The 12933-nt window shown below is 36.1% G+C and overlaps 1 protein-coding gene across 6 annotated transcripts in view; it reads left to right on the plus strand.

The window, feature by feature from the left end:
• Positions 1-53: 53 nt before the first annotated feature.
• Positions 54-12933, plus strand: part of RABGEF1 (RAB guanine nucleotide exchange factor 1) — a 46122-nt gene continuing 33242 nt past the window's right edge. Inside the window, exons 1-3 of one of the 6 annotated variants that reach the window (XM_081940376.1) lie at positions 131-190; positions 4438-4522; positions 11936-12122. In XM_081940376.1, coding sequence (XP_081796502.1) covers positions 11944-12122 — 179 coding nt within the window. In that variant the 5' untranslated portion in view covers positions 131-190; positions 4438-4522; positions 11936-11943. Of the gene's footprint in view, positions 191-231; positions 252-4437; positions 4523-11932; positions 12123-12933 lie in introns of those variants that run through there. The other 5 variants (XM_081940375.1, XM_081940374.1, XM_081940373.1 and 2 more) reach the window with 5 other exon arrangements.

The raw sequence follows: 12933 nt of genomic DNA on the forward strand, positions 1-12933 counted from the left end.
TTCGAACCTGACGCTTCGGGTACGAATGCGCTCAGTAATGCCTGTTTCCTTCTGCGGAAGTGACGTAAGCCCGTCAAGGGACAGGAAGAAGCGGAGAGGAGGCGGCAGCGGGTGAGGCGGAAGGGAGGCCGGAGAGGGGAGTCTGTCCCTCGGCTGGGTTTGGTCCAGGAAGCAAAGCGGCGGAGGAGAGGTGAGGATGGACGGGGTTTGGGGAGCGAAAGAGGCCGCACCTCCGTCCCCTCCCGAAATTGGTAGCTAATAAATTATTATAAACATTAATTGAAGTATATTATTAGGTTTAGTATTTTGGTAATAATATTGCCGTTGACTTCCACGTTAATATTCAAGGAGACTTGCGGGACTGTTGATGAAAGAAAAACGGGAGGGCGAAATATGAGCATACTTACGTCACCTGGAGATGGAAGGACAAGGAAAGAAGCGCCATAAATTATTCTTGGCAACATCAGTGTTTATAGTTTGCAGGAGAAGAACTCCTTCCTTAGAGAAACTTGCAATCCAAGTGCAGTTTAAACAGAAGAAGGGGAGGCAAAAACATGTAATTTCTTTTCGTGCCTTTCCTTTCCTTCTATCTTTCCTTCTCCAGGATATCTCGGAATGGTGTAACTCTTATTTCTTGTTTTCTTTCCACTTATGGTGGTTTTGTTTGTTACAGTTGTCCCCAAACTTATCCTTCTCAAATGTATTTGGCTTAGAGAAATCTGATTTTCTCCTCCTTAACTGGATTATTAAAAATGGGTAATGTTAATTAAAACAATTCCTGTGTTAGTTTCTTTTTTTTTACAGTAAAAAATAGCAAAGAGCCATGTGGGACCTTTTAACACTAGCAAGTTATGTATGTATATATGATCTGTAATATGGGAAAACTTATTTTTTTGGTCTTTAAGATACCACCAGACTCCTTGTTATTAGTTACTTAAATGAACATAAAATGTTATTTTAATAAAATCGGGTGCTCTGTGGAAGTATAATGATTTAATGTTTAATTTAATATTATGGCTTCATAACATAACTAATATAAAAACACTTTATATTGTAATTCATAAAATTCAGAGAGATGGGAAAATGTTTGCTGAAGCCATGATAGAACATCTGCAGAAGTAAAAAAAAAGTTTTACTTCTGTGATAAGTTCTGAATTTTGGATGGTGCTATTGAAAAAACCCATTAGAATGGTGCCAACTTCTCACCTATAAGACAGTGCATACATCATGCTCTCATTAGATGACATCTAGAATCTTTCAGGTGTGTGGGAAGGAAAACTGGTATATTTATAGTTTCACAACTGCTGTATCAGGTAGACACATAGTGAATTATTTTATAAATTGCCTTTAAAACTGAGCAGCAATTTGATTGTCAGGTTCCAAAATTGGATTATGTGATTTCCAAGATTAGCTGAGGGAGGTGATGTGTCTAGGAAAGTTTTCTGGAATTTGCATGGGATGTCTTTTTAAAACAGAATAGCAGTTAAAGTGGTAAACTTTGATCACATACTATATGCTAATGTAAAAATTTGTGCATATGTATGAAACCACTGGAAACAGCCTCTGGATAGAAAAGTGGAATGCAAATTGAATAAATAATTATAATATTAACACTCAAACCTGGCATAGATTTTTGTACTCCAATGTTTAATTTGTAGCATGTTTGATTCTGAAAGAATTCTCTCAGCCCTTCAGAGAAAGAGCTATAGCTGTTTGGGAGAATGCATCCTGGGTAGAAACCTTGAAAACTGCCACCAGTCTGTTTGGATGCTACAGAAATATTTCAACTAATTGCCTGGAATAGTTGGAATATTGTACTTGGGATAGATACCATTCTGGAAAGTTTCTGTAATGATTTCTATACTAAGTTAGCATTAGTTGCAGCACTTAACAGTTCTAAACATTAACTAGTGTAAAGATTTATCTCAACTTTCTCTATAGAAATTTGCCCATACTGGCTGGGAGTTCTAGATATCATATTTCAATACATTTGGAGGGCACAACCCCCAAAACCATGCAAGTGGTTTCCAAAAAGATATGACCAATGAGATGAATAACCAGTGTTTTGAAACCATTTTTATATTAGGATATTAGGATATGAAAATTGTACTGTTAAATATTGGTTTACTGTACAGTATTTCATTCCCCCCAAACCTGACAAATCTCATACCCGCAGTGAGCACTGTTTATATCTGATTTTATTGTCAGAGTAGCCTATAAGCTAAACGAAGCTAGAGCTTTCTTCAGAGTCACACAAAGACATGTGAAATTGGGCAAAATATAATTAAAATTAGTTATTGAACTTTTTCTATAATAGTGTACTGAGTTTCTTGAAGCCAGTCATTCAGGTGGAAGCAGAAATAGTGCAGAATTTAAGGACAAAATAAATTGCAGTTAATCTTAGACTCAATAGTTCAGTGAGGGGTCCTTTGGGCTCTCTGAGCTTGCTTGTTGTCTTGCAGATGTTTCATTACCCAAATTAGGTAACATTGTCAGTACTACCAGTAGTAAGGAGTGTGGTTTGCTGTCAGTTTATATTCTAATGACTTGCCCTATCAGAGTGGTGGGAGTGGCCTTAGAGATTCTTTGGTTGAGCTGTTTGCTGTTGGCTTCTTAGGCAGTTTCTTGATTGGGGCTTGGTTTACTTGATTGTTGATCTGATGTTAATCCTGGAGTTAATCTATGCTGATCCCGGGTGCTGATTGCTGGGGGAGAGATGCTTGGGTTTTTTGTTCCCTTTTTAGCTGGTTGATTGTTTCTTTTGCATAATCTATAAATATTGTTGATGTCTATGTGTCTATTGATGGCTAATTTGTCAGTACCAGGTTTCTAGAAATTCCCTGGTGTTTTTGGACATGTCTTGGTCTAGAATGGTCTCATTCTCCCAATTGAAACTATGGTTAAATCTGTTTATATGTTGTGAAGAGTTTTCATCATGTTTTCTGACTCTTAGTTGGTGTTCATGGATATGTTCTGCCAGTCTTCTGCCTGTTTGTTTTTTCTTCTGGGATTGCTGGATCTTGGTTTGCCTAGGCCCTAGGATATTTTGAAGGGATTTGGTTGGCTTGTGTGCTACGCTGATTCCATCTGATTGATGTATGACAGCAACACAAATGCTTTTTAGCATTTGTGTTGGTTGTGTGAATTGGATTGAGTGGTTTAGTATTTCAGTACGTAAAGCAGAGGCTGAATTTATTTCCATAAGATTAATGACAACTCTGCTGAAATGTCAATATCCTCTTCTATGAAGATAACCTGGTCTTTTTCATTTATGATTACTGTTTCTTGGGAACAGATGACTATAAGATCAAATTCAATGTTTTGCACATTACGCTTTCTCCCTCCCCCTCCCCACCTTTTGAATAAAAGATGAAGGAATTTGTTTTATGTTTTTGGCAATACGAATGTAGACAGGTCTATACTTTACTGCTGGTTCCTGTTTTTCTTTAATTTATCTCTTTCTTTTCCCTTACTCTTCAGGTAGCCTATAAAACATGATATATTTGTGAGTTGATGTCATAAAGGTTTACAGTACATGGTATATACATAAAGGTTTTTATGTTATACTCAGTATTTATATCAGTAAAACACTGAAGGACTCTTGTAATTTTTCACTGTGAGTCAGGAACATAGCTGTTCCTCAGAATTTCGTTAGAGGATTTCCTGATTAACCTTTGGGCACCCCATAATCTTTGGGTACTATCTACAAAAATTAAATCACTCAGGTAAAATCATCTCGGTTCTCCCAACCTATTAACATTATCAGCCATCAAGTCATATTCCTACCTTGGTCTTTTAGGGCTTCTAGTGTTGCAGTCATTGGTTTGTAGGGACTGTAACTGAACCCATCTATGTTTTTGCTGGTCATCATCTTCTCTTCTTCCATCTTTCCCAGCATTAGAAATTCTTCTAGAGAGCTAGATCTTTGTACAAAGTGTCTGAAGTAAGTCTTCTAAAACTCTCCAACTTCAATCCCCCCCCCTCAATAGTCTCTGGTGTTGTGTTAGATTGCTGAGCAGCAGTCTACCTGACTGTATTTTTTTTAAGATAAAGGAGCAAATTTGGTTCTGGATGGAAGCATATATCTGGTTCCTTTTTAAAAGGATTTGTAGGAAATGTCATGGATAGAGTTATTCTAGTTGCCCTCCTTTAAAGGGAACAAGTACTTTTTATATACCAGAGACATTCTTGCATTACTCTGTTTAAGGAAATGAATGACTCAAGATGAGCAAACATTCCCACAGTTCTGGGAGACTCCCTTGCTACAAAGGGATTTTTCTTTTTCAAACATTAAATAGTTTCAGATTTAAGTAGCATAAGGATTTTTTCTCCAGCTTTGCTAATATAAGGATCCATGAGCTTGTCGTTCTGCTTTTGTTCTGACTTATACTGAGAGAGATATGACACACATTCATTGTTTTTATTTCTGCATGCCAGGCCTGTATGTATAGCTGGAATGCAACTGGACAAAAAGGCCACTGTCACTGTGTTTGGGAAGAATCTTTGAAGCTGTCATAACTCAGTAGGTACCTAAAGCCCCAGAACCTCCTCCTTGCTGACTTGTTTAACTTGATAATGTGTACAAATAACAACCTTTGCAGTCATTGTACCACTGTGATTTGATTATCCAGCCTCTGCCTAATCTCTTTACAATGTGTACTTATGTGTATTTGCACTTGTATCTAGGATGAGTTGCATACAAGGTCCTACATTGTATTTTGAATCTTAACAGCATCAGTTTTTTCTCTTTGATTCTGGGGATTAAATCACTGTCATATTATTGCATGTGGTTTGTTTGTTTTTATCCTTATGCTGCTTGGAGCGTGTGTCACAGAGGTACACTAGTCAGTTTAAGAGTCTTGATTATTTGGAAGTTGAATTGGTGTGAAGTCACTTTGTCCGATGTGATAATGATACTATAGCTGTGGAATGTTGGGAGTTGAAATCCATAAATATTAGAAGTTGTTGAGATTGAGAAACACTGGGCTATAATCATATGGTTTTGAGTGTCTTCTGCTGAATTGGCACATTTGATTGTTTATGACACTGTGTGGACACTGATAGCTCTGATATACTATAGTTGCACCTTTTCTATGGCAAAGGTTTGACTGCTAACAGTGCTGCATGGTCCCTTTTTAGTTTTTCAGGGGAAGTTCCATTTGGATTCCTTAGCATTGCCCTTGATACTATCACTAATGAAAGGCATGTTGGAAATACCAGAGGAGACTTAACCTGCGGCAAAGAACTGACCGCATGACTTAAATGTTTCTCAGTTTTAGTTTCTGGACTGTCTCATGGCAGTAATGGGGTATGCCTAAGGACAATTTCCTATGTGTCACAGAACTGAGAGGTTTATTTAATTGATTAGGAGATGATGGGCGAGAGAGTTATATGGTGATGGAAAAGAATTTGCCCAATGGGAAAAATATATCTGCTGATGAAGGCAAAACTGTGTGTTAGTGGTGAGAATCTATTTTATGAATTAATCAGTAATAATGACAATATGCCAGTTGAAGCCAAAGAGTAGGCAATCTTGTTTTTGAGTTCATAAGTATATATTAATACAATACAATACAATACAATACAATAGTAGAGTTGGAAGGGACCTTGGAGGTCTTCTAGTCCAACCCCCTGCCTAGGCAGGAAACCCTATACTGTTCCAGACAAATAGCTATCCAAAATCTTCTTAAATGTATTATATGTAATATGTATTAAATGTATTATATGTATTATATGCGCATATTTATGGGTTTTGTGTGTATATGTATATGAGAATGACTTGCAAGTTGGACTAAAATGACAAAAAACTTTGTAATAGTTAGCCAGGAATTATTCTATATTATATTGATAATTCTCTAAGTTTCAAAACGTTTGCTATGTAATGTATGCTATGCAAATTATCCTACTTGATAGAGGAAAACTTCCAGAACACTTTCTGTTTTCTACATTGAAAAAAGTTACACGTATAAACATAACAGGTTTGTTTTGTTAGGAGTTATCATTTTACTTCTGGTTAGCATCTCTTAGGCAGGGGAGTTACAATTTTTGGATACTTAGATGAATGAATAAAACTCTGGCGCTCAACCTTGTGTCAAAATGTTTTCTTCAGTTATTGATCAGCTAGCCATTTTCCAACCCGGAAATTTTCAACGGAAGTGAAAAAAGTGACATGACTATTTTTTACAGCTTCTGACCGTTGCAGCATCCCCATGGTCACATGTTCAATTTTGGGATGCTTGGCCCCTGGCATGTACTTATGATGGTTGCAGTGTCCTGGGATTGTGTGATCACCTTTTGCGACCTTCTGACGAGCAAAGACAATGGGGAAGCCGGATTCACTTAACAACCATGTTACTAACAACTGTGGTGATTCACTTATCAACGGTGTCAAGAAACCTCGTAAAATGGGGCAGAAGTCACTTAACAACCGTTTTGCTTACCAATGAAAATTTGGGGCTAAATTATGGTATGTCAATGTATTTATGACACTTACACTGTCTCTCAGGGCCATGTGATTGCCATTTGTAACCTTCCCAGTTGCCTTGTGACAAGCAAAGTGAATGGGGGAAATCAGATTCACTTAACAATGGCATGATTGACTTAACAGTTGCAGTGATTTAACAACTGTGATAAAAAGGTTGTTAAAGGGGGCAAAACTTATTTAACTGCCTTGCTTAGCAGTGGAAATTTGGGATTCAGTTGTAGTGGTAAGTTGAGGACTACCTATAGCCCTATATGGATTAGTACTCCAGGACTGCATAGCCCACTTAGTTTTCTTTATTTTTACCTAAGCTTATCAAACGAGTGATAAGCCGGACGAGTGATCTGGGAATAGGGAATTTAGATATTACTCCCCTGTCATGGTCAGATCACTCATGTCTCCGGCTAGACTTCCCTTGCGCTACCCCCCACCGCGAGGAGGCGGAGCCAGTTTGTCCAAGCTGGTACCGCCCCAAGCACCTGATGGAACCGGATAGGTTCCAGACGGAGCTTGGGCCACTACCTGTAGCCCTGACCTGCGCTCGATCGGAGAACCTAGTGGCCGCCTGGAATAGGGCGACGGCTGGGGCCTTGGACCGGGTTGCGCCTTTGCGACCTCTCCTACGGCAGCGACCCACCTGGGCTCCTTGCTATACCGAGGAGTTGAGGGTGATGAAGCGCCATAGGAGACGTCTAGAGAGCAGGTGGAGGTCCTCACGCTCCGAATCTGACCGAGCACAGGTAAGAGCCTATTTACGGACCTACCTTGTGGCATTGAGAGCGGCCAAACGCAGACATTGTGCCGCTCTCATTGTGTCTGCGGATAACCGCCCTGCCGCCCTGTTTAGGGTGACCCGCTCCCTCTTGGCGCAAGAGACGCGGGGGGCACCCTTACAGGAAAGAGCAGAGGAGTTTGGGGAATATCTGCAGAACAAAGTCGCTCAGATCCGAAGCGGATGGGCCCCCTCCAGTGGTCTGGACGGGCCGTCAACAGCGAGTCTTGTGAGTCCACTCTGGGAGGAGTTTGACTCTGTTGCCCCCGAGGACTTAGACAGGTTGCGTGGACGGCTGCGACCCACCACATGTTCAATGGACCCGTGTCCCTCCTGGCTGGTACTGGCATCCTGGGAGGTGACACGAGGCTGGCTTCTGGGCCTGGTGAACGCCTCGTTGGGTGAGGGATCCTTACCAACTGCCTTGAAAGAGGCGGTGGTGAGGCCCTTACTCAAGAGGCCTTCACTTGACCCAATGGAGCTAGCTAATTATCGTCCAGTCTCCAACCTTCCCTTCCTGGTGAAGGTTGTTGAGAATGTGGTGGCGCAGCAATTTCCACGTCACCTTGATGAATCCGACTATCTAGACCCACGCCAGTCCGGCTTCCGACCCGGGCACAGCACAGAGACAGCCTTGGTCGCGTTGGTTGATGATCTCTGGAGGGCCAGACATAGAGGTTGTTCCTCTATCCTGGTCCTATTAGACCTCTCAGCGGCTTTTGATACCATCGACCATGGTATCCTATTGCGCCGGCTGGAGGGGATGGGAGTCGGAGGCACTGTTTTACGGTGGTTCGGCTCTTACCTCTCCGGCCGGATGCAATATGTGTTGACAGGGGGGCAGAGATCGACCCTGAGGCCACTCTCTTGTGGGGTGCCGCAGGGGTCGGTCCTCTCGCCCCTTCTGTTCAATGCATATGTGAAGCCGCTGGGCGAGATCATCCGTGGTTTTGGGGTTGAATATCATCTGTATGCTGATGATACCCAGCTGTACATCTCAACCCCAAGCCACCCCAACAAGGCTGTCGAAGTGATGTCCCGGTGTTTGGAAGCCGTCGGGGTCTGGATGGGGGACAACAGACTCAAACTCAACCCTTCCAAGACTGAGTGGCTGTGGCTACCGGCACCTCGGTTCAGCCAGCTGACTCCATCGCTGGCCATAGGGGACGAGCAATTGCCCCTGTGGAACGGGCACGCAATTTGGGCGTCCTCCTAGATGCCTGGCTGTCAATAATGACCATGTGGCAGCCGTGGCAAGGGGGGCGTTCCACCAGGTTCGCCTGGTGCGCCAATTGCGCCCCCTACTGGACCGGGATGCCCTACGCACAGTCACTCATGCGCTGGTGACGTCTCGCCTAGACTACTGTAATGCTCTCTACATGGGGCTTCCCTTGGGACGCGCCCGGAGACTGCAGCTAGTCCAGAATGCGGCCGCGCGGGTTGTCATGGGGAGTTCCAGATACTCCCACGTAACACCACTCCTGCGCGAGCTGCACTGGCTGCCTGTGGTTTTTCAGGTGCGTTTCAAGGTTCTGATCACCATCTTTAAAGCGTTCCATGGCACAGGACCTAGTTACTTGCGGGATCGCATCCTCCCACATACATCCCTGCGGCCAATTCGCTCTCACAGGGAGGGGCTTCTCCAGGTGCCGTCCACTAGGCAATGCCAGCGGGCGGCGCCAAGGAGTAGGGCCTTCTCTGTGATGGGCCCAACCCTCTGGAATGACCTCCCCCCCGATATTAGAACCACCACGGACTTCCGCTCCTTCCGACAAAAATTGAAGACTCACCTGTTTCGATTAGCTGGCCTGGCATAATTATAACTGTTACAACTGTTACCTCCTGGAAATATACTTCTAAAGCCATATTTATATTCTTGCTGTACAGTTCTTTTAATTCTTTAACCTCCTCCATATTTATATTTATATTTATATTTATATTTATATTTATATTTATATTTATATTTATATTTATATTTATATTTATATTTATATTTATATTTATTTATATTTATATTTATATTTATATTTATATTTATATTATTTATATTTATATTTATATTTATTTAATTTATATTTATATTTATATTTATATTTATATTTATATTTATATTTATATTTATATTTATATTTATATTTATATTTATATTTATATTTATATTTATATTTATATTTATATTTATATTTATATTTATATTTATATTTATATTTATATTTATATTTATATTTATATTTATTTAATTTATATTTATATTTATATTTATATTTATATTTATATTTATATTTATATTTATATTTATATTTATATTTATATTTATATTTATATTTATATTTATATTTATATTTATATTATTTCTATTTCTATTTCTATTTCTATTTATATTTATATTTATATTTATATTTATATTTATATTTATATTTATATTTATATTTATATTTATATTTATATTTATATTTATATTTATATTTATATTTATATTTATATTTATATTTATATTATTTATATTATTTATATTTATATTTATTTATATTTATATTTATATTTATATTTATATTTATATTTATATTTATATTTATATTTATATTTATATTTATATTTATATTTATATTTATATTTATATTATTTATATTTATATTTATATTTATATTTATATTTATATTTATATTTATATTTATATTTATATTTATATTTATATTTATATTTATATTTATATTTATATTATTTATATTTATATTTATATTTATATTTATATTATTTATATTTATATTTATATTTATATTATTTATATTTATATTTATATTTATATTTATATTTATATTTATATTTATATTTATATTTATATTTATATTTATATTTATATTTATATTTATATTTATATTATTTATATTATTTATATTATTTATATTTATATTTATATTTATATTTATATTTATATTTATTTATATTTATATTTATATTTATATTTATATTTATATTTATATTTATATTTATATTTATATTTATATTTATATTTATATTTATATTTATATTTATATTTATATTTATATTTATATTTATATTTATATTTATATTTATATTTATATTTATATTATTTATATTATTTATATTATTTATATTTATATTTATATTTATATTTATATTTATATTTATATTTATATTTATATTTATATTTATATTTATATTTATATTTATATTTATATTATTTATATTTATATTTATATTTATATTTATATTTATATTTATATTTATATTTATATTTATATTTATATTTATATTTATATTTATATTTATATTTATATTTATATTTATATTATTTATATTTATATTTATATTTATATTTATATTTATATTTATATTATTTATATTTATATTTATATTTATATTATTTATATTTATATTTATATTTATATTTATATTTATATTTATATTTATATTTATATTTATATTTATATTTATATTTATATTTATATTTATATTTATATTTATATTTATATTTATATTTATATTTATATTTATATTTATATTTATATTATTTATATTATTTATATTATTTATATTTATATTTATATTTATATTTATATTTATTTATATTTATATTTATATTTATATTTATATTTATATTTATATTTATATTTATATTTATATTTATATTTATATTTATATTTATATTTATATTTATATTTATATTTATATTTATATTTATATTTATATTTATATTTATATTTATATTTATATTTATATTTATATTTATATTTATATTATTTATATTATTTATATTATTTATATTTATATTTATATTTATATTTATATTTATATTTATTTATATTTATATTTATATTTATATTTATATTTATATTTATATTTATATTTATATTTATATTTATATTTATATTTATATTTATATTTATATTTATATTTATATTTATATTTATATTTATATTTATATTTATATTTATATTTATATTTATATTTATATTTATATTTATATTTATATTTATTCACTTATTTATCTGTTATTTGCTGTATGGACTGTACACCGCCCCGAGTCCTTTTTGGGAGAGGGGGCGGTCTAGAAGTGCGAAGAAATAAATAAATAATAAATAAAGGTTTGGCAAATGGGAGAATGTTAGCTCTTGATAGATTGAGAGCCTCCCAGAGTTGCCCTTTGGTGGGATGGTCAGCATAGAAATTTAATAAATGCAGGTGGTCCTCGACTTACGACCACAATTGAGCCCAACATTCACGTTGCTAAGTGAGATAGTTAAGTGAATTTTACAATCAATCTTGCCACAGTTGTTAAGTGAATCATTGTAGTGGTTAAGTTAGTAACACGGTTGTTAAGTGAATCTGACTTCCTCATTGAGTTTGCTTGTCAGAAGGCCACAAAAGATGATCACATGAGTCCAGGACACCGCAGCCGTCATAAATACGAGTCAGTTGCCACACGTCTACATTTTGATCTTGTGACCATGGGGATGCTGCCGTGGTTGTAAGTGTGATAAATGGTCATAAGTCACTTCTTTCAGTAGCGTCGTAATTCTGTCAGTGGCGTCGTAATTTTGAACAGCCACTAAATGAACTGTTGTAAGTTGAAGACCAATTCTAAAACAAAATAGCCTGCTTTGTCTGTGAGTTATGCAAGAATGCCTAAATTGCTGTCTTTTTTTTTCTCTTTGTAGCAGGGGGCAAAATGAGTGTGAAGTCAGAACGCCGAGGGATCCATGTTGATCAGTCCGAACTGCTTTGCAAGAAAGGATGCGGTTACTATGGCAACGTAGCTTGGCATGGCTACTGCTCCAAATGCTGGAGAGAAGAGTATCAAAAAGCCAGGCAGAAGCAAATCCAGGAAGATTGGGAGCTTGCTGAGAGGTAAGATTGTGCCGAGGAAGTGATGAGGGTCTAGGTTGTTTTTTCTGTGATCAACAATGATACACTCCACTGTCAGCTAAACTACATGAAATATTGTTTGGGTCTGGACCAGTGCGCATGCACACGCCCCATTCATGCTAGCATCACCGTCAGCGTTGCATGGGCGCTAGCATCACTGTGAGCATTGCACGGGTACTAGCACCGTGCACACATTCACAGCCCCATTTGTGGTGTGCACACGCTCACGGCCCCATTTGCGCATGCAAAGGCGCCTGGCCCCTTCCCCATGAGCTGCCAACCCATAAAGGTTGGGGAACTCTGCTTTAGCTTAGGGGTCTCCAACTTTGGCAACTTTTAAAGTCTTGCTGGCTGAGGAATTGTGGGAGTTGAAGTCCACAAGACTTAAAGTTGCCAAGTTTGGAGATCCCTGCTTTACATGACATAGCAGACAGGAAGGCTCTAGATCAGGCCTGCACAACAAGCAGCTTGAGTTGCCTGCCAGTATTTTAAAATATATATAATACATTCTTCAATGCCTGAAAAATGTACTGCCAAGCGCCTCCAAGCCTCCGTGCCACCACTAGCTCCAGTGTTACCACCCTTCCACTACCTGTCAAACAGCTGATTGGTGTCACAAGTAGTCCTCTGACGCTTGCAACGGTTTTTATTGTATCAGCATGGGCCTTTCCCCTCTGAGTTGCGTGGTAGGCCTGCTCTAGGTCATAAGAGTGCATCTTCTTGGGGGGAACTTGAGTGGCCCAGTGAGCATGGAGTGGTGTACTATGGGCCACGTTGCAGTTGGGTGGGCTAT

The sequence above is a fragment of the Natrix helvetica genome, assembly GCF_964273705.1.
Source record: "Natrix helvetica genome assembly, chromosome: 2".
Lineage (NCBI taxonomy): Eukaryota > Metazoa > Chordata > Lepidosauria > Squamata > Natricidae > Natrix > Natrix helvetica.